The sequence below is a fragment of the Ambystoma mexicanum genome, chromosome 4q, assembly GCF_040938575.1.
Source record: "Ambystoma mexicanum isolate Mex_15411 chromosome 4q, UKY_AmexF1_1, whole genome shotgun sequence".
In the NCBI taxonomy this organism is placed as follows: Eukaryota; Metazoa; Chordata; class Amphibia; order Caudata; family Ambystomatidae; genus Ambystoma; species Ambystoma mexicanum.
The window spans coordinates 998,220,546-998,246,644 of NC_090928.1; the positions used below are offsets into that span (position 1 = coordinate 998,220,546).

Below are 26,099 nucleotides of genomic sequence, written 5' to 3' on the forward strand. Positions count from 1 at the left end.
GATAAACCCTCTACGGATTATGGCCCCTCAAGTGCTGCCGTACTTGCTGTCGCTGGCCAAGGCGGGGCTGGCGCACGCCTCAATCAAGATCCATCTGGCGGCTATCTCCTGCTACACCAGAACTCTGGGGCGATCGTCGCTGTGGTCGCATCGCCTGGTTAAGGAGTTCATGAAAGGACTTTACCGCTCGTTCCGCCGGTGAAGGCCCCGGCGTGGGAGCTCAATGTGGTGATGACTAAGCTAATGGGTCCCCTGTTCGAGCCTCTGCATTCGGCACCTCTGAAATTCCTGTCATGGAAGACGGTGTTCCTGTTGGCTATCACTTCCGCACGACCAGTGGGAGAGATACAGGCCCTCTCCTGTAAGTCTCTGTACTTGACTTTCCATGCAACGAGGGTTGTGCTGACGGCGCACCCCTCCTTCATGCCCAAGGTGCCGTCCAACTTCCATCTCAACGAGCCCTTGGTGTTACCTGTTTTCTTCCCGTCGCCTTTGTCGCCGGCTGAGAGGACTTTGCACGCGCTAAATGTGGCTAGAGCGCTGAAGTTCTACGTGGACCGCACAAAGAGTTTTCGGAAGACGCCACAGCTGTTTGTGAACTTTGGCACTGTGAATCAGGGGAAGGCCCTCTCCAAGGCCACCGTTTCCATGTGGTTCTCCGGCTGCATCACACACTGTCACCGGTTGGCAAACCGACCGTTGCCTGGCCGTCCGAGAGCCCATACGACCAGAGGGATCGCTGCAACTATGGCGTTCCTGTCTGGTGTGCCCCTGTTGGACATCTACAGGGCTGCTATGTGGATGTCGACGCACACCTTCACGAGGTTCTACTCCGTCGACCGGAATTCCAGGGAGGAGTCCAGAGTCGGCCAAGCAGTGCTGCGCAACCTATTCGCTTGAAGGTGAGCCTGGTGAGGAGGTAAGAGGCTTAATGTTGAGTTTTTGAAATGCTTAATGTTGAGCCTTGCCACCTCCCGTGGTTGTGCATGTGTACTGCTATATATTCTTGTATTCATGAGCATTTGAATCCATGCCAGACCCCATGCTGGAGAAGGAACAATTTACTTACCTGTAACTGTTGTTCTCCAGCATGGGTCTGGCATGGATTCACATGCGAACCCTCCCGCCTACCCCTCTGTGGCTCTTCTCTTGGTCCTACTGCCACTTTACGTGCTACCAAATCTGAAAATGGTTGCTTGAGGACGGGCTTAGGTGGAGGGCAGTCATTGGGTTTGGGCAGTATGACCCAGAGACCAGTGATTGGTAATTGGGAGAAAGACAGTTCAGAAACGAAACTGATTTTTTCTTTTACCGAGGATTCCCAGCCTTACAGGGAATATTCGAGCATGTGAATCCATGCCAGACCCATGCTGGAGAACAACAGTTACAGGTAAGTAACTTGTTCCTTCCTGCGCACTACTGAAGAACCTCTGCGTGCAAAATGGCATAGAGTCACAAAATGGCCTTGGCAGAGTCCTACAGCTAATGACTCAGCAGGAAGAGGTATGGAGCAACCAGATGCTCCTTGGAGGCCAGATTTCACCCTGAGGGTGGAATGGGCGGCGGCACAAGTCCAGTGGTGCACCTAGTACCCGATCGTGTCCACCGCTCTGCGATACACCAAGAGTTTTGGGGCCCAGGACAGTGGCTCCGCGGACCACATCAGTAGGGGCTACACACCTTCAGCGTCGCCATCAGTGCAGACACATGAGGGCAGGTTCATCGACCGCTTTGTGGGGCTAATGAGGTCTGTAAGGAAGGCATGGTTATCAGAAGTACGATGGACACAAGGAGTACAATCCAAGGGTATTTATTGAACAGTATATGGGTGAGAGAAATGCCTAATCTAAACCTAAATCGAAGATGGGAGCAAGCTACCACCATTTAAGTAAAAAAACTGTCCTAGGGTTGTCAAAACAAAATGGCCTGTATTAATAACCCAATTGCTACATCCTTACTCCTATAACAGAAGGGTGTGGGACATTGATAAGTATAACGAAAGAGTGTAGTGCATGTCTTTTTCTTGGCATCACTCATCTTGTTCACTGTAGCCTTCAAATCACAGTTCAGTTAACTTTACCAGTTCTACTAGCTTATAACTCTCAGGAGCTCTTAATGTCTCTTTCATGCTTTCACTCTAAAGTACTTGCCAGTTCAATACAGAGACTTCCGATAGGCGACAGTGTCTCGCCAGGTCACTAGCAAGTGCGTTTATTTTCTCACGGCTGCCGTCCTACGCGCAGCCCAGAAAACTGGATAAATTTCAAAGGTTTATATAGGCCTCCTCTCCCGAGGCCTCCTGATATCGGCAGTTCTTAGTTCGCATCACAGGGCTAATAATTCCTTAGGTTAGCTTTGTACTTCGTTTCACCCTTTTGTAAAAGACTTTCGACTGTAAGAGGGGGGGATTGTACCCTTGACTTTACCTTCGTATGACCACTTTGACTATTCACCTCCTCTCTCGGTTACACTCAAGTGCTTCAGATTTCTTTTGCGGTCTCCCATTTCACTCACCGGCAGCAGCCCATACAGTTTATCAAGACCTTCCATCTAGTCGAGGCTTTTGGCCTAGCGCGACTCGCCTCCTTTCAAGTCCTAACACCGCACACAAAGAAGGTATCGCCGTGACCTTCTGCAGTAGCAGGGAGTTGCCCCTTTGGATTCTGTAGCGACCTTCACCCCGCAGCTGGTAGGACCACGCCTTTTCATTCGCCTCCTGGTCCCGCCTGCTCTGCTTCCTTGGTCGCGTCGCCTTTTCCTGGGATTTCTTGCTCTTCCATTCTGCTGGTCTTGCTCGCTTCGGTTGACCTTCTCGCATTGCTCTCCTGGCTAGTCGCCATCCGCCGCGTTTGGACCCCTCTAAAAGTTCACAAAGGTTCTTGAAGGGTCTCCCTCTGCTGGGTTTGGACTCTTCTGCCCTTTGCAAGGTGGGTTTCATCAATTTACAAAGTCTCTGTGGTTTGGGACTTCGTGTCCCAGAAGTCACCTGGTTAGTTTTTGCTCTTCACAGCTCCCCAAAACAGCATTCTCTGGCTTTGGGAGCTGCAGGAGCTTCGATGGGGATATGTCTTGAGGTCAGGGTCTCATCGCCTACCCCTCTGAGACCTGGATCGCCTACTTGACCCAGGGGAGGAGCGCTGGTGTGGCACTGCCATGGGACCCCAGCTGCCCCTGGTTTTGCCTCCTGGAGGTGCAGGTCTCTGCCCTCACTGCAGCCTCTCCTGCACTCAAAGGTTCAGTGTGGTGGTTTACTTCTCCAGGTCTCCCAGGGTCTCTGCAGGTCAACTGATCTTCCTTTGCTGTCTCGACACCTTCCAGAATCCCCAGCTCGCTCAAAGTGTGCTTTCCTGCTCCGCCTTTTATACTTCCTGGGAGAGTCAAGTGAAGTCCGGTGTGAGTAGTTAAAGAGGGAGGCCTGACTTAGCCTGACCTTGTTACTGGGACAGTCTGCTGTAGGAAGTGGAGAGTCTGTTTTCTGTGTCTGTGTGTTTCCTGTTGTAATCTTCATCCTCCCAGTTTCTCTCCTAGTTTGTGTTTACATGGAACGTGGTGGGGGAGGGGGGGAGTTGGAAGGTCATCAGTACATTTGACACAGTAGGATGGGAAAGAGGTCTCAAAGGAAAGGGGATACCATGTTTCACCTTCGGGGGAGTAGGAAGACAAGGACACAGACAAAAAAGATGGGGCCTCCGTGTCTGAAAGCTTTACCTGGGGAGGTGGGGGGGCGATGGACGGCTTCTCAGGGTTGCCCCTCTCAACAGCAAAACCAGCCAGCATCTGGCATGCTTGCAGAAGTGCTGACCCTTGGAGCACACGGTAAATCTGGTATTCCTTTGCCGAAGGAAGTGGTGCAGTAAGCGATGAATGGGTGTCTGAAGCCCCATTAGGCACAGCCGGTTCAAAAGAGGCTGGATGCCAAGTACAGGCTGGTAGAGGGGGAGGCCATTCTACTTTCCTCCAACCCACAGCCTTATTCCTCCGTCATTGATGCAGCATTGAAACTGAGCGTCCCCAGAAATACAAAAAAGAACTCCCCACTGAGAGTCAATAATGGACACACACCAGGAGGAAATGAGAACAGGACCAAGTGCGGGTGAAGATAAAAGTAAAGTTTATCTAAAACCAAATAGGGCAAGCAGAGAACTCTGCAAACTCAGCGCTCTGCCCAAACATCAGAAAATGCACATTATATTACAAAATCGCATCTATGACGTGTGCTATAGGTGATACATCGAGTTGCGCCCATTGGACAAGGAAAACAGGACAGTATCCATTCTGTACGGGCGGTGCTCCCGGATTGGCTGGCAGGGTGCTGGTTACTTCATGGAGAACGTGGGTCAGCTGGGCTCATCTGGGTGAGGTGCAGGGTCAGGCGAGATGTCCAAGTCACGAAGATATACTCTACTTAACGTTCTGCCCTTGTGGCCACACATACCTTGCATACAAGAGTTATATCACTAGACGTTTGACGTAGACAATGAAAAGTGAGACTACTTGGGTCCAGGTGCCTAATCAATTTACAATATTATTTTGACACATTCATTATACAGTTCCTCAGATCCCATGAGAGGATGGTTTGTTTGTTAGTGTAAAGAGAACATATTGCCACACATGGGATCAGGGGTCTGGGGTGATCTGGGGTGGTACATTGATAAAAGGGCCTGCAGTCGTTGCCTCAAAAGGCTTTGGGGTAAGGGGCTTATTGTCTAGATTTCTTTGACCAGGGTCCGGTGGTGCAAGGCGAGTTCATGGTAACATCATGTGTCAAAGGGCTGAGGGGAAGATGGATACTTGGTGCAGGCTCAGCGGAGGGGTGAGGTTACATTTGTAACATCACAGCATCAGTGAAACAAGGGCCTTTAGCCGTCAGCCCAGCCTGAGGGGGGAGGATGGTGGGGGCTGAGTGCACGGCACTGCAGGAGAGGGGAGAGAGGGCCCTGTGGCTTGTAGCCGGTTATCTACAACATCCCTGTGGCTTTACCGTTTTGCTTTATACACATTTAAAACCATATGCTAGTTGCACATGTTTGTGAACGTACATATATTGGAAAACCAGTGGGCATCTGGATCGTGCACCTTGCATCATATCGAACAAGTAAATTAACACATCATACTTTAGTATGAGTGTTTTGCAAAGAACAAGATTTGCTCGACAGTATGGGGCCTAGAAATATAACCAATAGCTTTTTGCGCAGTAAAATAGGTAAAGATCTTCTTGTTTCGTTTCCTAGAATCAGCCCCTTAATACACACCTACAGGGGGGGATTTATAACCTTTACAGAGGATTAAGCACTGTGGGTGAAACAGTGGCACACAGGCGTAGGGTCTGTATCTGTTACTTCAAAAGGAGAGCAAGGTTGGTGGGTTATCCACAGCGTATGTCATAAATGTGGGGTCTGCAAGGGGACGGGTCATGTTTGTGGAGATTAATTGTTTTCCTCCAACCCAAGCCTTTCGCACAGTCATTCACAGGTCAGCGATGAACTGCGGAAGGTGAAAGATGGTGTTTGTCATGTAGCTTGTTCCTGCCTAGGTGCATGGGTGTCCGGGGGTGGGGGACGAATCATAATATGCAAGAGGGTTAGAATGGAGGGGAGGGGAGGGGTTCTTGAAAATCATCCATGAATGCCAAACCTCAGACCTCTGTGACAATCGGTTCTTCAGTGGAAGCCCTTCTGGGGAAGGAAGCCAGGATACAGGCCTACCAGAATTCAGGAGTGCATCTCCGACAAGGCAAAAGCTGACACAATATTAGCAGTTACCAACCAAAAGTTGTAGAGAAAGATAGCCGACTTCCTGCCAGACCCCTCAACCCTTATAGGCAGGCAGCCTTCATGATTTGCTTGAGTGAACGGCTCACATCGATATGCCGCATGTTTTGGTTGCATGCCACCAGATTTCACACAGATTTAAAACAGATGTCCAGGATAGCATACTGGTCGTCCCTTTCGAGGGGGGAAAAGCTTTTCCACTCCTCCATGGACGAGTAGCTCAATAAGACCACCAGCTCGCAGAAAGCAAAATCACTGGCATTTCTGGGCAAACCAGCGGTGAAGCCGTTCAGACAGTCACAAGACAGGTCAGGCCAGAGAAGTAGGGTTTTCGGCAGATTCAGGGGCTTTCAGGACCGCAGGTCGTCTAATCCACAAAGGTGCAAGCATCAGCGCACCTCCCACAAGGGCCTCTTCCAGTCACCCTCCTCAACCCAGCCTCAGAAGCCAAGAAGCAATGAGGGTGGCTATGATGACTCCATTGGACTTATTACAGATAGCTGACAGTGACGACCTCCCATGTGGTCAGGCGACAGCAGCCGCTTCCTGACCCTGGGGGGTGGTTTTATGAGGGAGGATCACATGGGAGGAGACCTCTACCGGGGAGATGTTTTGGCTCCATTGGTCGAGATGCAGTAGTCCCCCCCCCACCCCCCCGCCTGACCCTTCACATGAAGACGATTCTTTGATACCCGAACTCCTAATGGACTATTGTCATTCTAGTCAGGCCTCCACCTTTGGTCCAAACACCCACAACTTTCACATACCACCTTCTGTTTCTAATATGCCTTAACATCCTGAGAAAAACGATTTGAGAAATAGAAACCCAATGACATCCATGGACTCCAACTGCCATAGTCACTCAGGTACTGAGTCGAGGAGGAAGATGAGGGAGTTTATGCAGGATGACAGGTAACCTACAGTGAGCGTGACATTTAAAGATGGTGACCGCACTAAGAAGTCGAGCAGTGCAGGAGAGGACGGTAAACTCCAGGCAGAGGCTCGCCAACATGAGACACACAAAGGTTACTGGGACAGAAGGAGGGCTGCCACAGACGAGCTAAAAAAGCCTTGGAGATACGAGGAGCTGCACAGAAGCTCCTGGGTGTCGGGCCACTCGCGGAAGCAGCGTTAGTCCAGATCGAGAGAGGAAGCCAGCGTGTGACTGCAGAGGGGCACAGAACGCTGGCAAGACCTTCACTAACTCGAGAGTGGAAAGCAAATGAAGCATCCATTCCATAAAGGCACGGGCAGAGTCAGAAATGCTGGAAGACACCAATAAGTCTGCCCAAAGCAGCTGGGGGTCCCGGGGTGTTCGAACAAGCGTGCCAGCCAGCATTTGATAAATGAGATCAACAATGAAAAGAGCATAGTTTAAAATTGTTTAGGATTATTAATTGGTGTCTGCTGTGGGATTGGAGATGAGGGTTATGAGTGGCTCTTGGTAGAGTCTGCCTTTTTCATTTTTTAGCTCTCTGTACAGTAGGAATAGAGTGAAGGGTTACTTTGCCTTTGTTTGAACAATTTATCTTTTAAAAACCTGGAGCTCCTAGGACCTATACCAAGTGCAAATATAATTGTGGAACTTTTAGGATGTGATTGTGAGTTCTTTCCATTAAAATGTAAAGGTCAAATCACGTAAAAACATGTGGTAATTTAATATGTTGATTCCCACCCTGAATGAACTGAATAACCATTTTCCATAAATTGTGATTTCTTTTTTTTTTTTAGCGTGATATAGAAATACAAAGCTATAAGGAGAAGTTGGCTTTAGCAGAACAAAGTGTTAGTGCACAAACGTTGGAAATTCACATCTTGAAGTCCAGTAAAGATGATTTAAATGAATCCTTGAAACAGGCGAACAAAAAGTTGGAAGAATTTAACCAAACAAAGGTATGTTTCCTCTTATCAATGGGTTTCATTTTGATGTTAAATGCAGACAGCATTTTTATGCAAACATGAAGCATGAACTGCACTGAAGCCAGCATTACCGTTTTGTATTATCGGTTGAATTAAAGTGACAGTGACTTTGTCTGGTACTTGTGAGGGGTCAGAAATGTGAGACGGACAACTTGGTAAAGGTGATTCACAAGAAGCCATTTTATTAACTCATAAGGGTTTGATCAACGACTCACTATCCCTAACCTAACAAGGATTTTCCCTGCCCAGTCAAAATAAACTAAAAGAAAACTCTAACAAAAGGAATCTGTCCCTCACACCTATACATAGAGCAAATTCATAAAGAAATCTATGGCAATTCAAACTTAACAGAAATAACATAAACTTAATAACTGTATATGCTTGTAACCTGGGTCGGCTCCCCTTCCCCAGATTCAAAGCAGGTTTTTTTAATCAAAAGTTCAAAAAAGCAAGTTCCGTTTTTATAGCCAAGTTCGTATCATAAATATCTTTCTCCATAAGTCTTTCACTTGGACTTTAGCTTAACCAGACAAGTTTTTAGATCTCCACATCTATAAAAGAGTTCAACATAACTTCATCTTAAGAAACAAAACACTTTCACAATTATTCTGCATCAAAAACAAAGTTTTGTCAGTATGATTGGACAACAATTCATGAAACACTTTAGTGGCTTTGCGATTTCTTAATCGCCACACAACATTCTACCACAGTGCAGTACTTCAATGATTTCTTCCTGGTCTACTACCTGCCAGGGCTACCACTATAAGGTCCCTATCGTGGTATACTCGCCTGCCAGGACAACAGCTGCTAACACTACTACAAGCACTCTGTGGTGAGGTCTTCTTCAAACCATCAGAAAAGTCGTTAACTTTCAACAACATCGAAATTCACAACATGGGAAAACATGATGCACATTGGTGCTCTTGGTTCCACTCTTATAGTTGCCACAGGCAGTGCAGGTTATTCTCCTCTCCTCCTTGATGCTCTGTACCAGGAGGGCCTCTCTCCTGCCACTTTTGTTTTCCCACTTTCACATCAATTAACTGCTGACAATGTTTCTTTATTCTTTATTTTATTTAGCATGTGTTAGGTGCTTATACAACAGAATTGTTTCAAAGCGCCACAAGGCTAAATGGGAAGGGAACAGGGGAGAGAAAGAAACATTGGCAAACAATGACATTTACAGTCGTGGTCCTACTAGGCCTTGTGGTATTCGGACGTGCAAGTGCAGTGAGGAGAAGTGCAGGAGATGGGGATGGGTTGGGGTGGGGGGGTGCAAGGAATGAACAAGTACTGGTGGGTGGCCCGGGAGGGAAGTGCCAAGGGGTGCCAAGGAGGAGGCCTCAGACTAAGTGCTAGTGACTCCCAGGGGTGGGATGTAGAGCTACTAAGCAGGGGCCTGCAGGGGCAGTGCAGTGGGGGCGGGGGTGTTGGTATCAACTTGGTAGAAAGGGCTGGTATCCTGGTAATTCATGAGGACCAGGCAGCCGGTCTCAGCAGCAGTGGAGTTTTTAGCAGTTTACGGAACTTAAGGGGTCCGGCTCAAGTCTGAGAGGGGCAGGGATGCTTTTCCAAAGGGAGGCCCAGCCAAGGTGAGAGACCTGCCCACCACACTCTGCTTGGAGAAGCCTTACCAGTCAGAGAGTTGGGGGTCAGAAGAGCGGAGGGTTCTAGCAGGGGACTATTTAGAGAGGGAACGTTGGTAAGGTCCATGGTGTGAGGGGTGAAGGAGAGGGCTCAGTCGAAGATGGCCCCAAGGTTTTTGGCCTCACAGGATGGTGGGGGTTGAGGGCCCAGAGAGTAGGACGAAAGGAGGGTGCAGGTGTCCCAATGACGAGGATCTCTGTTTTACTGGCATTAAGACACATTGTTAACTTCTCACCATGCCTGAATGGCAGACAGGCCATCTGGGATATGAGAGGAGGTAGTAGAGGGAAGTTTGAAGGCAAGCTGTCTCCTCTGCATAGCAATGATGCAAGAAGGAGATCATCAGATGAGCCAGGGGGAGAGATATATATTGAAGAGCCATGGCGAAAGGATAGAGCCCTGGGAGATGCCACATGTAGAAAGTGTAGTGGTGGAGTAGAAAGGGCCCAGTTGCAATAGGGAAGGGCGATTAGTGAGGAAAGAGGTCAGCCAATCCAGTGCCTGGTCAGTGATGTGGAGGGTATCGGAGTCGTTTTATGAGGATAGAATGGTTGACCGTGTCAAAGGCAGAGGAGAGGTCAAGGAGAATGAGAACAGCTGAAGAGTTGAAGATTTGCGAGCATGTTTTCACTGGTGTTCAGGAGAGCTGTAAGCGACTTCAATTCAACACTACAGCTAAGTCAATGCCTAGTCTGGGATGCTGATGGAAGCCCTTATTGATGTATTTTTATGTCCAGTTCATTTACTCTGGATGACAACCCTTATATAACACCCCTCTCTCAGAATCCCCCGACCCCGCGGAGCCAAGAAGTAGGTTTGTTTTGCAAATTTAAAAGGTTTATTTGAAAATTAAACAATATATATATATATCACACTTTTATAATAAATTAATGTTTGATAGCACATTTGTGAAGATGATGGTGATCAACAATGTATGTTACGGTGGTACACTCTTTTTGATGGCTTAGAAGTGATATAGAGAGGATAAAGTAGCTGAGAATGCTTTTATGGCTTCAAGTACAATGCAATGATGAATGAAAATGCAGTACAGAAAATAAACTTGATATGACTTCAACAAAAGACAATGTAATGACTTTTCTTTGACAATTCATCCCCCCCCTCTATGCAAGGTAAAGAGATGGGAGGAAAGCACACAGTTCTCAGGAATGCAATCAAATATAATTCAGTTCCCCCCTAGCAAGCTTAGAGGAAAAAAGGTAGAAGTTTTAAACACAGGCAAGATACTTTGATGTGTTTGCAATTAAGTGAAAAATATGCTAAAATTGCTTTTAATTCCCTATAGGAGGTTCCGGGTGAGTGAGAGATACTTTAAATTAATTCAGGATCACTTTAGCAATGCTCTATGAATGATTGTCAGGTTGCACACGAATTTCAGCAAAGAAGGCAAGGACAAATATTTTTGCACTTGGCCGAAATTAAGCAAAATGTCAAATCGCCGCAAATTTAGTTGCGTGCGTCGAGCGCAATTACGGATGCACTATAAGGAGTAGGAAGTCGGTTCTAGGCTCGTTGGAACGCTCAGAATCTTAGTTTTAGGATGACAGTTAAAACTCGCTCCTAGCACAAACAGTTCCGGAGATACGGCCGATTTTAGTAAAGATAGTTTTTCGGATTTGAAATTTTAAAGCTCAGAATGACAGTTTTCAGTTTTAAAGATGACAGAATGACACGATTCTAGGAGGCAGTTCTAATAGGCTAAAATAGTTTGGATTAGATTATTTTAAACTAAGAGATTGGTTTTGGATTTTGGACAGGAATGCGACTTCATCACCGATCGGGTCAGGATTGGCTGGACTTCTGCTAGCAGTTCTTCACAGCGATCTGGTCTCTGGTTCTCTCTGGTTCCGGATACAGCACTGCTTTCTGGATACTGCTACAGGTTCTTGCAAAAGTTCTTGGCAAAGAATTCAAACAGCTCACCCGGCTGTTGAATAGTTTGGTTGGTTTTGAGGCCTGCTGAAGAGGATTCAGCTTGTGGATTCAGGCCTCTATGCTACAAATTCTGGAGTTAATTTCTGGTCTCTGGAGATTGATGGATTTGAAGTCTGGATCTCTGGATGTGAAGTCTGAAGTCTCCTAGCAAAGTGTCCCGCAAGAAAGTGGAAAGTGAATGTCTCTACCTGGGTTTCAATGTTCCTTTTATGTATTTTGAAAATGGGTGTGTGCCTGAGCCTAGCTATGCCTGCCCCTCTCACTTATTATTGGCCAAGCTTTCCTCTCTCCCTTGATTGGGGGAAATAAATGGAGTGTCAGAGTGATGCTGTAGGTTTTATGGTCAGAGCAACCGCCCCTTGTCAAATTGCACACAAATCTATTTCTGACCCAAATACATATTTATCTATGTACCATTTTCTAATATTATAGGTCCAGTTAACATATTTTCTGTAGCACCAAACCATCCGATCCCTGTCTTTGTACGATGTTGTGTCCACTTATGACAGAATTCTCCCCTTTTCATCCAGATAACAACCTCTAAACCTTTCCAGATTTTACACAGATGTGCACCAGGGATATGGGTTTCAGATGATAAAGTGTCAGATTTTTAACATGCATACATTTGGTACATTTGGAGTAACAACCCTTTTTTCCGCTACTATCCCCAAGAACATACCACAGGGTCCTAACACCTCTTAAAATGTGCACGGAAAAATCACAAAAATTGTTATTTATATAATTTTGACAAGTCCGCACTGTGAATTATCCATCTTTTTAAAATCATGCTCTGGCCCCAAAGGGGTGTGGTTTTCCAAAGCACATGGTGGAATTTCTGGTTTATCCACTTCCCCCAAACTCAGCTGGCTCTCACAGGCACTGCTCCTCCCAGTTTCTCCCAAGAGGAAGCCTTTTTACGACCCCCCCCCAATATAACATTTGTCTGAGTCCAGGACAGGGCTTTGTTCAACTTCCTGCAGTCCCCAGGTGCTCCTCCCCTAATCCAATCAGAGAGGTGTCATCTCCTTTTGGCAGGGGCAGCAGAATGCAGCCAGGCCTGGGAAGAGTTGTTGAGCCAGTTCAACTCCTGTCGGGGGTAGTTGTCAGGCAGAATTCAGCTAAATGTCACTTTAGTTCAGTTTTCTACATTCAAATCACACTGACAATGTTTACACATGTAGCTAGAACACTGATTCTAAGTTCAAAACTATGACATTTAAACAATTGCAACCTATGTGACACTCACAAGTAGGTCACTCATTTATTTAAACATTTCGATTTTAGTGGCTTTAAATCCAAATTCACTTAAGCTGCTGACATCCCCAGCTATTTTCTATATATACATTAAATAATTACTTCCTTCAAGTCATTTCAGAACATAGTTTTACATTGTATCCACCTCTTAGCAAGTCTTTCCTTGGCCTGGTTTGGGTTCATTTGTTCAGTTTTACACAAAAGCCTGGTGGTTTTAAAACGCCGGCTTTCTGATAGTGGTGAGCACCAGTATTGCGTCCATTTTTGACATTAAGAAAATGAATTCCCCACAGTTCTGGGTTGCTTTTGGCAATCAGCATTGCCATTCCCAATGGTTTCAGGCTACTGTGTGTGTGTAGCCCAATGGTGGTTTTAGGCAGTGCCCTCCTGTGCTCACAACATAGGCAAAAATGGGTGGCAGCCTATTCATGTTTTCCCTGTGCACTCTGGGTAGTTCTGGCCATCATGATGTTTTCAATGCCAATAATGCACAGTTTTATGGTAGGGCTTGGATGCATGGGTGAAAACATCCCACAGAGTAGATTCCGTGCCTCTGGATGCCCTGAATCCAGATTGATGGTCATGGAGGCAACCAACAAGTTCAGTGTGGAGGGTCAGTTGGGGGAGGACCAGCTTCTCCAAGAGGTTACCCAGCAAGGGGGTAGTTGAGATAGGGGTCTAGTGAGCCGGGCAGGAGCGGTCAGCAGATGGCTTTTTTTTAAGAGAGGGTGCACACATGAGTGCTTATGGGATAGAGTGAAAGAGCAAGTGGCGAAGGAGTGGTTGCAGAAGTCAGCAAGAGCTGGGCCGAGAGAGGAGATGCTGTCCTTAATGATTCTGAAAGAGCCAGGGGAGCACCTGTTAAGAGGAGACCTTCATAGGTAGGGTATCACTGATCAAGCCCTGTCCTTGTTGACCACCTTTCTCACCGACCGACCCTCTGAGGTCCAACTTGAGGTCTCTTCTCTCTCTACTTGTGGTGTTCCCCAGTGGTCTAACCTCTCGTCCTTCTCTTTTCAACCACTACCTGGCACCTCTTGCCCACGGCATCGCTACTTTCTGCTCCAATTCTGTGTTAAGCGGATGACACCCAGCTCTCTTTCAGGCTCCCCTCAGCCACCCCGGTGATCCACCAATGATCTCTGCCTTAATGCCAATAATCTTCACTGGCTTTCTGTGGCTGCAAGGATCAGGTTTAAGACCCTCTGCATCGTCCACAAAGCTTTCTGGGGCCTGGGACTGCTCTACCTCCAACTTTCTCTTCGAAAACCTCTTCCTTTTCAAGCTCCCATCTCATCCACCTCCTGGTCAGGCGCTTATTCAAGCAGAGAGTTTGGGGGCAGATCTCTCTCCTCGGCTGGAGCCTCCCTCTGGAACAGCCTCTCTACCTCGCTCAACCTTGATCAGAACCACCTCCGATTCCGGGAGCAACTCAAGACCTTCCTTTTCCCTTCTGCGTTCACTCTTCCTCTCCCCTGCTGATGTACCTGACTGCTACGCGCACTAGTCACCTGGATACCGTATGAACTCAGGCTCAGGCTCCTGCATGTCCAATTGCCCTTGCACTGCCTCTGGAATCCCCCCGCACTTAAGGGTCTGTACCTGCAAGCCTACAGTCCCTTCTCTATGCACTTTTGAGCCACCCACTGGCTGCACTTATTGATTGACCTGCACACATACCACCCCTCCCCCTGACTCTTTGCCCCTTCCCTGGGCAATCAGAATGACACAAGACCTAGTACGATCATTGTTTGTCTTCCCTTTGTTTCCCCTTCCTTGTCTTATCGCGCCAAGAAGCACTGTGTACAGGGCTTTATAAATGCCATATCATATTTGTCCAGTGCTATGGGCAGGGGGAGGACAGTGCAGGGAGTAGAAGGCAGGGAGCAGGCGCGGGAATGGAGAGGGGGGTTGGGGAGAGTGAGGGCAGGATGTCCTGAGGTTTTTTTAATGTGAAATGGGAGGCCAAAGCGTTGCAGAGAGCCTGGGAAGGAAGGAGAGCGGTAGAGACTGCAGCTGGATTGGCGAGTTCCTTGCAGATTTTGAAAAGCTTGGCCATGTTAGCGGCTCCAGAGAGGCAGGCTTGGATTTGGACCCGCTTCTTGGAGCGGATAGAGAAACGATATTGCCTTTGGAGCAGGCCAGTTTGTCAGAGGGTAAACCCAAGGTTTGCCACTTCCGTTCAGCAACTCTCTGCACTTACGTTTCAGAGATGCTAGATCAGAGTCATAAGTCGTTGTTCTTGGAGGCAGGTTTTAGGCGGATCCTCATTACTGGGGCAAAGATGTCAAGGTTGTTGGAGAGGAGAGGTGCAGATTAGCAAGGACAGTCTCGGAGAGGGGGAAGCGAGGGTTGATTAAGGTGGAAGCAAAAGAAGTGACTGACAATCGCTTCATCGGTCGGATGACATCGAAGGAGGCTGGCAATGTCGGGGGCGGGGGGCTCGGATAGAGGGCCCAGGGCCCTCCCCCCATGCAGGAGAAGTGTGGTCAGACCAAGAGAGGGGGTGTTAACCGAATTAGAAATAGGGATGTTGCCAGAAATTAGGGCATCCAGAGTGTGAGTGGGTCAGGCCGGAAGGAAGAATATTGAAAAGGGGGAAGGGGGGGGACTCGCAGAGGGCATGGGACTGTGAGGTGGATGATTAAAGGTAATCGAGGTGGATATTGAAGTCACCAAGGAGAGGTTTGGAGGAAAAGGTTGAGAGGGAGGAGTCAAGGTCGGCCCATTCAGAGAGGAAGAGAGAGATAGAGCAAGGGGGCCTGTAGATGGTGGCGAGGGTGAGCAAGGGGGTAGGGCGAGACCCCAAGCCCACAGATGAGACATTCAAAGAGGAGTAGGATTGAGTAAGTATGAGGAAGCAGGGACCCACTCAGCGAAAATCAGTGCCGCTCCACCTCCTGGTCTGTTGGGTCTGGGTTTGGAGAGGGTTTTATAGCCCTCGGGAAGGAGATTGTCAAGAGCAGTGACACAGCTGGCATTAAACCACGTCTCGGTAAGAGCAAGGACTTCTAGGTCAAGGTCTTCGATAATGAGACAGATGCCAGAGGAATGTTTGACAGCAGAGCAGGCATTCAGAGTACCTAAGTGAAGCTGGTTACCACCTTTGAAGGTTTTCTAAGGGGCGGTACAGGGGTGTGGTACTCCGGTCAGTGGTGGTGGAGAGGGGGGAGAGTAAGGAGTGGCAGGAGAGGGGAGGAAGTTTGAGAGAGCAGGCTGCCGATCGAGGAGAAGGGTAGGTTTAGAACCTTGGGCCATTATATTTACATTGTGAAAGACATTAAAGATACACCTAGAGGATGAGACGTATGCCAGGAGTACTTCACACCTAGTGCCACCATTAATGGATGAGGTGGAGACCAGATGGGGGGTCTATAGGTCGAGGAAGGGACACAAAAGAGGATGTTCTTAAATAGTCAATTTAACTTTTATATTAGTTTGGTATACAAAACTGCTGTCAGTAGTCAGCTGTCGCTTACTGAGTGTACTGGGATTACCTGACAATGCTAAACTCACCAGTGTATGCACACGCGTCCGTGCGATCCGCTGCCACTGCTCTTCTGCCCCCTCCTGCGTGGTACACTGCTTCGGTTTTCCCATGGCCCCCGATCGGGAAAGGAGCTTCTCTCACTCCCAATGTACGCTGTTTCTCGCTGGCCACCAGGACACTGCACGCAATCAGGATGGAAAGCCTGCCACAACGCTGCTTCCCGCTGCTCAGCCTCTGCAATTAAGGTTATCAACCTTGGAGACCCTCTCAGGACCAACGTCCGCTTCCACGACAACGGCTCAATCATCTCCTTTCTTCCACTGCAACTGCGACAGGTAGTCTGTGCACCGCCACCTTCTTGTTCTAATGGCCTGCACCTGAGCCGGCCTTATATATAATTAAAGGTTCCACTGAGGTGAGGGTCATTACAACCACTAGACTGTATTCTGCAGTTAAGTGCCTCTTAGTCTTTTCTTCACCATAGTACTTAGGACATTGTGGGACTTGAAGTCCCCAATGTTCTGATGATCTTTTCTTTCATTAATTCAAATTTCAACTTTATTGGAATCGCGCCGAGTATTAAATGGATCGCTATAGAAGGGTTTTAGAGGGGTCAATGGTTGGTTTAGATTTAAGAGAGAATTATATTTATCAGAAGTCAGGGTATTAAAGTTCTGGCTCCCACACATTTTACTCCCCTGTTGATCACAAGAGTTTTCCCTGCCATCAATGTGGGCAGCTTTATAAAGCGAAGTTATACTCTGATAAGGCATTAAATGTTCTGGCACCATAGAGATCTTTCTCTGTGAAGAAGATAAATACAGAGTCCACCTGTTACTTTGGGGTCTTCTCCCAGGTAATTTATCCGGCGAATACCACCCCCCAGGGTTAGGATCAGGTATTGGCTGCCTTCCCCTGGTCACCTTGGAGGAGACTTTAGACAGGGCTTCTGTGAGGATTCATTAGCTGTGGGGCGTTGCTTCGCTAGTCCTTTGCCCAGATTGATATTTGTCATATACAAAATGGCATTGAAAATTAAATTATATTATACAGGGTCTGTTATTTTTGCACGTTATTCACCTTTCCCATTTTTTTAGAAAGTTGGTAAGGGTACTACAAATTGTGTTGAAGGAGTGAATTCTGTGAAGATGTATGTTCGGTGTGAGGAAATAGGCTCATCTCGCTGCTTGGCTGCTCATTTCTTACATACTGATGCCTAGAGATAATGAAACATTCACTATTGTCTTCTGTTTTAATAATAAAATCTTTTTTGTGTCATGCAGACACCTTTGTGCATTCTCTTATTTGGATAATGAATCTTAAGTTTGGCCCCCCTTTGCTCCATACTTGTGGGACATCATTCACAAGGGGACAGACCAGCGAACTCAGTGCAGCAGTAATTAGAAAAAAAAGCAGGGGCACATGCTTTGGTTACTCCCATGCACCAGCGCCTTGTGTGCTTCCGACTGTAAGTCCATTTGTCCCTGAAGATGAGGCAGGAGCACCTTCAACAACCACTCATGAGTGCTGGCTGGGGTGCATGTCTTTTTTTAAAGGCCACACCCTGCACTTTGGGTTTTCATCGCTGCCACTCAGCGGCATGTCCATTTTTGTCTGGAGTTCTTTGACTTGGATCACACTTAAGCCTTTAGTGCACTCTGTGACACTTTCCCTTTAGCTCCTCCCAGCATGCCTCCATTGCTGGCAAGAACCTTTCCAGTGCAAACAACGAGCAGAGCTATCACACTTTGTTAAAGGGAAGACTTCCATTCCTTTTTAACAGGCACTCTAGATGGATGACTCGTTCCCTGTGTCCCCAATCCATACGAGGGGTACTTTCGGGCCCTTTGTCTAAACTTGTTTGGAAAGCTGCTGGAAGCAACTCCTAAGTGGCCCGTTGGCCTATTCTTATAGTTGACTCTTCCCAGGCATTGACCTGAAATGCTGCTTCAGCAGCCTTCATAAGGTCCTCTAATGTGAGCTATCTGGGTCCATGCCTGTATTATGCCCTGTGGGCTTGGAAAAGTCTTGTGGACGCTCTAAGACCAGCTCTGGGGCTCGTCCTGGTCACCACCTGTTTACTTCCTCGACATAAGTGCCAGTTTGTACACGGCTATCTTCCACCTTGATAAAGCACCATTTATTGTGTCACGTTACTGTGGAGCATTATCTCCCCTTCAAGTTTGGGTTATCAGAATTGTGGGGTCGCTTCCCAGGTTTTTGTACACAGTCTCTTCCATCTGCTTCGATTCCTTTTGCTAGACCCTCCCTTCCAGGCCCTGAGTGAAAGGAGTCACTTGCTACAAACTGTTCTAGAGCAAAACAAAGGACTTCTTTTAGGATATTATGAATGATATCCCTCCTGCAACCCTTGCAGTCGCAGTTGCCCATTCCACAGTTAATCTTAACGCGCAGACTCCCTTCCTTCCACCTTGAACAGCCTCCTGCCTCCAACTTTGGCCTCTGCCTCTCTTCCCCTTTCAGTGGCCCTCTGAATACAGCCTTTCGGTTCAGCTCCGGGGGATCACCCTTGCTGGTACCACCTCCATACACCATGTCTAGCTCCCCCAGACTGTCACTGATGCAAAGGTGTACCAGAATTAAGAAAATGACAGATGTTGAATTTGTCACAGACCTTCCACAAAAGACTCCACTGGGAACTTCCTGCGGTATTCCTTTCGTGGCCCCTCCATTTAGCATATTGCATCCAGAAAACTCCAGTCGCCCTTGCTTTCGATTCTTCTGTGCTTTCCTCCTTTTTCAGCTGAATCTGGGTGACCCCCCCCCCCCTCCACAGACACCACCCTTTGTTTTCTCCTTTCATCTGTTCCCCCAGACTCTCCTTACCCTGGGAACACACCTTAAACGCCTGCCTCTTCAGGTGCCCCATCCTTCCCCTCCACCTGCCCTCCTCTTTCCAGACTGCTCCCCATTTCCAACACCTTTCCCCTCGCCTCCTCAGTAGGCGCAAGCCCCCCAGGCAGCTTTGCTGGACTGGCGGTCTCCACTTCCACCTGCTGTCCCAGCTCGTCCTTGCGGCAAGGACACATTCGAAATGTACTTTGCTCACTATATTATGTGCAAAATCCTTTATTCTCAATAAACACCTGGGACAGTGGTCTCTGGTTGAATAGGTTTTGTAGACTTGAGTGAGCCTTATGCCCAGACATTGCCCTGGAAGTCAAGATATCCTGGGGAAAGCCTCACTACATTTCGACTACGGCCAGGAGGCGATGTGAAATATTACTTTTTGAATGTCAGGAAGTGCCTAGATTCTGAACCTTTTGCATATTGGTGAGTGGTAAACTGTGGCTGTTGCCACCAGTCTAAGGCCACGCACGCATCTTCTATGACCTCACTGGTTAAAGAAAAGAAGGCCCTGAATCTGATTGTCAAGAACATGTATGCTACAGTTGATTACACCTAGCGCAAACTAATTCGGAAGCCATTTTTGTGGCTTGCAACTCCAGGTTATAAACTTCCGCAGTTTTCCGATTTTGCCACAGGACAAGAAAAGCACTTTCTATCTGGCGTAGGTAATGCTAAGCAGGTGGCACGGGATCACTTAACTTTGGTAGTCAACTGCATAGACAATCACACTAGGTATGGCAATACAGGACAACCTGTGAAACCAAGCTTATTTGCAGAGCACTATTCAGTTCACTGATGCACAGGGGAAAGGTTTTGTTCTTCTTTTCAGGAGGTTAACAGTGTTTAACTCTGTGATTTGATGAGGTCGTCGCTAAAGAAAAGACAGACACCTTGAATGCTACTTTTATGGCCGTCTGCAAGCCTTTCCAGAAACCTGCACTGCCATTAGTGCATAAGTGAAACCCCCCTGCAGCTCCTCCACCCCACTGGTGCTTTAAGGATTTTCCTTGGTTTCAGCAGCAGCATCCAGTACTCTGGAATGGCAGAACTGTCCCTCAGGATCTCAACCCAGAAAAAGAAAGACAACTATTAAAGGTTTTCTTCTCCTTATCAAACTCTTTGAGCGCCAAACACATGAACTGACTTGCCGCAGATGATGACCTCAACATCAGAATCTCACCTCATCTGGACGAATGGAAAGAAATTATTCAGGGGGACACCCACCCTTGGCATTCACTAACATGTGTGCACGTTGCTGCCATTAAAGGCAATGAAGAGGGTTCCGCCATAGGAAGAAGGCAGGCATTCTATTCTCATTTTATTTTTGGTCAAGATGGATGGCAAAATGGCTCTCTGTGCCATCCTGGATCTGTTGACCCCAGCTCAGATCCTGTCACCTGTCATTCTTTGATTGGGCACTGTGATGAATAGCAGGATTCAGGCACGTCTCCCCAGGGGGGAGCTTTTTCCTTGTGACGCTAGAGAGGTGAACCCGCTATGCAATAATCTGCATAGGGGTGGAGGTAAGCGCGACCTCACAGAGAGAGACTCCTGTTCCTGGTCCCTTTGACACCACAGGGGGGACACCATTAAACCAAACGACAGACAGAGGATGACTACGTACCTCTGCTGGGGGAGGACTCGGCAACCTGTTACAAAAAGTGAAGGACTTTTCTTAGAGGGAGAGAGAAACTAAGCCCGGCAGCTTCAAATCAGTCAAGTCATTACTGGAAATGGAGACCAAGAGATCCTCCATCGGGAGGAATGCAGAAAGTGTTGTCGGACAGAATTCTCAACGAAGCCCAAGGCCGACTAGCAGAGGGGAAGAAACCGCCAGGAAGCAGAAGCAGGCAAGAGCAGTGGCATGACCCTGAAGGGGTGGACTAGTGACTATGACAACTATGGCGAGACCGTTGGATCCTGGAATCGGCGTAGAAGAGTCCAAAGCGTACAGAACGAGAAACCAAGCTATCCTGATAACTCGTGAAGTCCCACTCCTGCAAACGGGCCCGGTGACGCCAACCCTTGCAAAAGCAAGGTAACAGGAAGAGCGGGCAAACCGGGAAGGAACACAGCAATGAAGAATACTCCCAGCCTACTTGTCCCAGTGAGTGGCCGAAGTTAAGGAGAGCAGCAAATACTCTGGTAATCAGTCTACCTGTCCCAGTGAGTGGTAAAGAGAAAAACCATTGTGAATCCCATCCTACTTGCCTCAGTGAAATAAAAACTGAACAAGGGAAGTAATAGTGGGTCTCAAAGTCTAAATACAATTCGCAAGGAGGAAGACAGCGAATCAGAAGAGAGGGAACATATCAACTGTCTTATACACAGTTGACCTGTAGCAACAGAGAGAATAAGAATCAGACACAGAGGGAATCAATCTCCCTATTGGAACCAGGAAGAGAGACTGTGAGACGCTGAAGAGAGATAATTTTACAGGATTTCCAAAGCTAACCAGGCTGAGCAGGAAAGGACTGCGAGGGCAACAAGCAGGGAAATAATGACTTGGAAACATTTCTTAAAAGAACAAAACCAATTACTACACAAGACAGCCAAGCAATATCTCGAGATTGCATACTAAAGCTGAAAAAGCTTATCCAGGAGAACGGAGTCAGTCTCCTGGTCTTTTATTGTTTTCTATTAGTGGTAGGGACAGAGTAGCTCAGAATTGGACAGAGGACATACTGTTTCTTAGTTATTTTGGTTAGGTAAGGGAAACCCATAGAGTAGGGATAGAAAGGCATTTTCCCTTTTTATTATTTGAATAAAGGATCTTGAAATGACAAAAACTGGTCTGTCTCTTCCTTCTGACCTACCACAGCACCGTTTTGGGCTTAGCCCGACCAGAGACAATTTACCAAACTGTTGGGGACTGTCGCCATCTACTCTTGGCAGTAACCTGGAGGCAGGGTACATATCTACACGTAACTAGACGATCTGTTGTTTCAAGTTCCCCTCCCTGGCTCTACAGAAGTTTTTCCTTGTGACTCTGTGTCTGCACATCAATTACTAGGTTCCTGTTCCATGACTTTCCATGCCACACATGAGGACAAAGCTTTTCTACACCTGTACAGCATTGAGCCCATTGCATCAGTTGATTTTCCGATGGTTACCTGGAAAATGACCTTGCTCGTGGTTCTCACGTTCACCTGGCAGACTATTACTCTCCAAGCTCTGTGTTCCAAAATACCACGTGTTATGTTTCAGAGACACGATTGTGCTTTCCACACACCCTTTTTTCTTACAAAGCCAGTCACGGAATTCCACATAAATCAGGAAATAAACTTGCCTTAGTATATGCTCTGACAACCTAGAAAGAGAGCTACATAATCGTGTGGCAAGAGCACAACCTTTTGTATGCTGATTTCTGTAAATAGTTATGTTCTTATGTCTGTCTCACATGTGGATTGTCTCCTAAATTCTGGGGTGTTGCAAATGGTTTTTCCCTTTCTGTAATGGCTTGGCAGGCTGAAAAACAATGGTCTGAAGGGTTGCCCAGAGCTGTGCCTGTGGTTTTGATTAATTCAAAACCTTCCCGCCATCACCTTTTTGTTTTGCGTGTTGCAAACTACAACAAATATTGGCAATGACAATAGTTTAGATGTTTGTGTAGGCATGGGAAAGGCACAGCTGCAGTGGTATTAACTGACCATTGGTGGCCGCAGGTGCAAAATGGTGTGAGTACTTGGAGCAGTGCCTGGAAAATGTCTATTCTCCAGCATGGGATCTTGCATGGATTCACATGCTCATGAGTATTCCCCGTTGTCGGGCTGGGAATCTTTGGTAAAAAGAAAGCAGTTTTGCTTTAGACTGAAAACTACTCGTCTGTTCCATAACCAATCGGTGTCCTTTTGGGTCATACTGTCCCCAGCCAATTACACTCATCCTAAACTGGTGACCATCTTCAGACTTTTACCGACCGTTTCTAGTGTTGGGAGTCCTTGTGCTTTGCTCTTTGAAATGTGTGGATTCATTGCTGTTTTGGGGATTTTTTTTGATCGTTTTCTTCCATCTCTTCTTCGTCGATTACCGGCAGCGGGGTCCCATTGTCAGCGAAGATTGTCTTTTTATGATTTGTCCTTCTCTCTGTGACTTCAACAGGCTACGCTTGGGCCTGCATCTCACCTTGACCATGTCCGATGTGGTGAAGTCACTTCAGGGCTTGCGAGTCCTATGGCCTGAAAAACATTTTTCTCTGAAGATTAGCACCTGAATTGATTTGTCTTGACCTGGATCACGACGCGAACGAATGGGAGATCCTCTGCGACTTTTGCATTGAAGACCAGTAAGGATTGCCACCAGAGGTTAGTGGCTTGGATCGAACAGGCGAAGGCCTCTCTGCACTCCTCTGTGCGCATTTATGCCCCATCCAGGACTGGCAGGTCCCATGAGCGTCTTCCTCTGAGAATAAGAGGTCAAGGTCCTTTAAAGATGCTCCTTCTGGGGAGATCCAAAAGAAGGCATAACACCACGCTTCATTTGCTACTTCGAAGGTCGCTGCTGCTGCAGGATCAAGTTCAGGAAGGGTTCGGTCTCCATCGCCTGCACAGTCGACGGTTAGACTACCGGCTGGTGGGTTCCCTCCTTCTGCAAGGAAGTCCCAAATCCCTCCAAGCACAAGTCTTCAGAGGAGAGGTCTTCAAAGGACAGACCTACTGGAGCCATGTCAGCAGCTCCTCCGTCTCGGTCTTTGCCCCCTTCAACAACTTCATCTAGTAAGGCCACCACCTCGTGACAGCCTCTTCAAGGACCAGGACCACAGCACTGCCGATGGTTGCTTCAAGAAGCACCTCATCGACTACCACGTCCCCAAAATCAGCTTTTCCTTCGCCGACGAAAAGTTTGGCAACGACCATCATTTCAACCTTTGCGACGACGAGTACGCCAAGGGTCTCTTTACCTCCGTCAGCTGTACCGTCCTCATCGGCAGCTGTGCCCATTCTGCAGATTCCTATCATTGCCTCTTTCCTGAAGGACTCGGGTAGAGTGAGAGAACTGCTACCTTCATCGAAACTCATGCAAAGACCACAAAGGTGTCTGCTTCAGCACCTGTGGGATTGCCGAGGAAATCTCCTCGCATCTATACCAGTTCAGAGGAGTTCTACTCAGACCATGAAGGGGGGGCCAATGTCCCAGGAGGGATCTCCATATCATGAACCATACCAGCTGTTTGCTCCTCCAGGGGTTTTAGCCTGACTCCTGTACCGTTTGCACCCATGTCAGCAACAGAACCATGAGACATGTCATTGGACATCCTGACCACCCTGCACACTTTGGTGGTGGAAATTCAGCAACGGCTGCTTACTGCTCTGGCCCGCAGTCCTCCAAGGCCACCAACCAAGAGTCCTCCCAGGCCACATAGGCGTCTGCCAACACCGGGCTTGTCGCATCTGGATATCAACTTGGGACCTTGACCCCAGTGGAGGAGGAACCAGTGTGCACAGACACTGACATGGACAGGGATACCATGACTACTCACACTGTTGAGTATGAAGATTATTTCTCTGCTGACGGGGGAGCCCACAGATGTTGACGAGCCCGCCAGGGATTCACCACCAGACAAAATTGGCTCCTTCGACACCATCATCTCAATGGCCTCCAAGCTCTTCAGCTGGTGGCTGAAGAGATGGAGGAAGGTTTCCTCTTTCAGCGACGTGAGTCCTCAAGAAAGACTGTCCTGTTGTTGGATGATGTTTGGGAGGACGGATTGGCTTTTATGAAGGCGCCAAGTACCACACCATTGAAGCGGGACAGGCTAGAGAAGAAATACCAGGTCCCGGGTTCAGCGCCCAGATGTCTCAGGTTGCAGCCTTCTCCGGACTCTGTGTCTGCCGTTGCCAGGAAATGATCATCCAACCAGGAGGGCAATAAGCTTGATGTGGCCGGCAAGCGCATCATCTACACTGCAGCTTCGACCATCATGGCCGACAACGCCCTCGGCATCCCGTCTCGTTACGACAGGGAGCATTGGTACAAGCTCAGGCCTTTCCTGGATTTCGTTCCTTATGACCAGAAGACCCTGTCCCAATTCCAGGAAGGATAGGTGGCTTCAGATCACACCATTACAGGCGTGCTTGACATAGCGGACTCAGGATTTTGCCAAATGGATAATGGTTTGGCCCTTCAGCCCCAGGGGTGGCTGAAGGCCACCAACACCCAAGCGGACATGCAGACCAAGGGTGTAGACACGCCTTTTGATAGTCAACCTATTTGGGAAAGCATAGGTGATACTCTCCTGGCTTTCAGAACCGACACAGATGAAACACTCTCTGGGGACTCTGCAGCAAAGGAGGTCGCCCCTTCTTTCCCAGAGGGGGAGAGTTTCCATGTCTTCCAAGGGGTACTCCACGCTCCATCAACCCTCCTGCTCCTCCACCCAGGAAGCGAACAGGGGCTGCACCCAAGCCTACGGCAGTGGAGGCCAGCATCGTCCGCAGGATGCAGATGCCCAAACAGACCTGAACCAGCCGGGGACTCGCACCCCCACTTTCGTACCCCAGTGGGAGGCCAGCTATTGAACTTTGTGAAGCAGTGGAGAATGATCACCACTGTCAAGTGGGTGCTGGATGTTCTTCAGCAGAGACATGCTTTAGAATTCCAAGACAGGTGCCCCCACATTGCTCCTGTCGCACGTCAAGAACTTCACATGGCGCAACTGCTGCAGGAGGTTCAGGTCATGTTAATAAGAGGCAATAGTGCCGTCCCTTAGCACCTCCAGGGCTCCGGAATGTACTCCAGATACTTAGTGGTACGGAAGAAGTCAGGAGGGTGGTGGCTGATTCTAGCCTTGCAGCACCTAAACAAGTACTTAATGTCACAAAAGTTCTGCAGGGTCAGTTGCAGCACATGCTCGACCAGCTAGAGGTAGGGGTTTTTCTGGCAATTCTGGACCTGGAGTACGCATGCTTCCACATCCCCATTCATCTCAAACATTGGAAGTTTTGAAGTCCAGGGGCGGCACAACCAACTCAGAGGTTCTACCCTTCGGCCTCAAGTCTGCTCCAAGAGCGTTAACAAAATGCTTGGCTCCAGCTTCAGCGCACCTATTTCGTATGGGGATAACGCGTATACCGGTTCCTGGACGACTGGCTCGTTCGGTCCATTTCTCATGCACTGGCGACCCAGCACACGAAGGAGACGATGCGCCTTCTAACTTCACCCCGATTCTCCATTAATTATCCAATGTCCTGTGT

General features: G+C 48.0%; 1 protein-coding gene across 3 annotated transcripts in view; it reads left to right on the forward strand.

Annotated features, from left to right (window-relative positions):
- CENPF (centromere protein F) overlaps positions 1-26,099 on the forward strand; it is a 1,250,680-nt gene that overhangs the window by 860,043 nt on the left and 364,538 nt on the right. For all 3 annotated transcript variants that reach the window (XM_069608564.1, XM_069608566.1, XM_069608565.1), the window contains one exon: positions 7,503-7,664. In XM_069608564.1, coding sequence (XP_069464665.1) covers positions 7,503-7,664 — 162 coding nt within the window. The remainder of the gene's footprint in view (positions 1-7,502; positions 7,665-26,099) is intronic.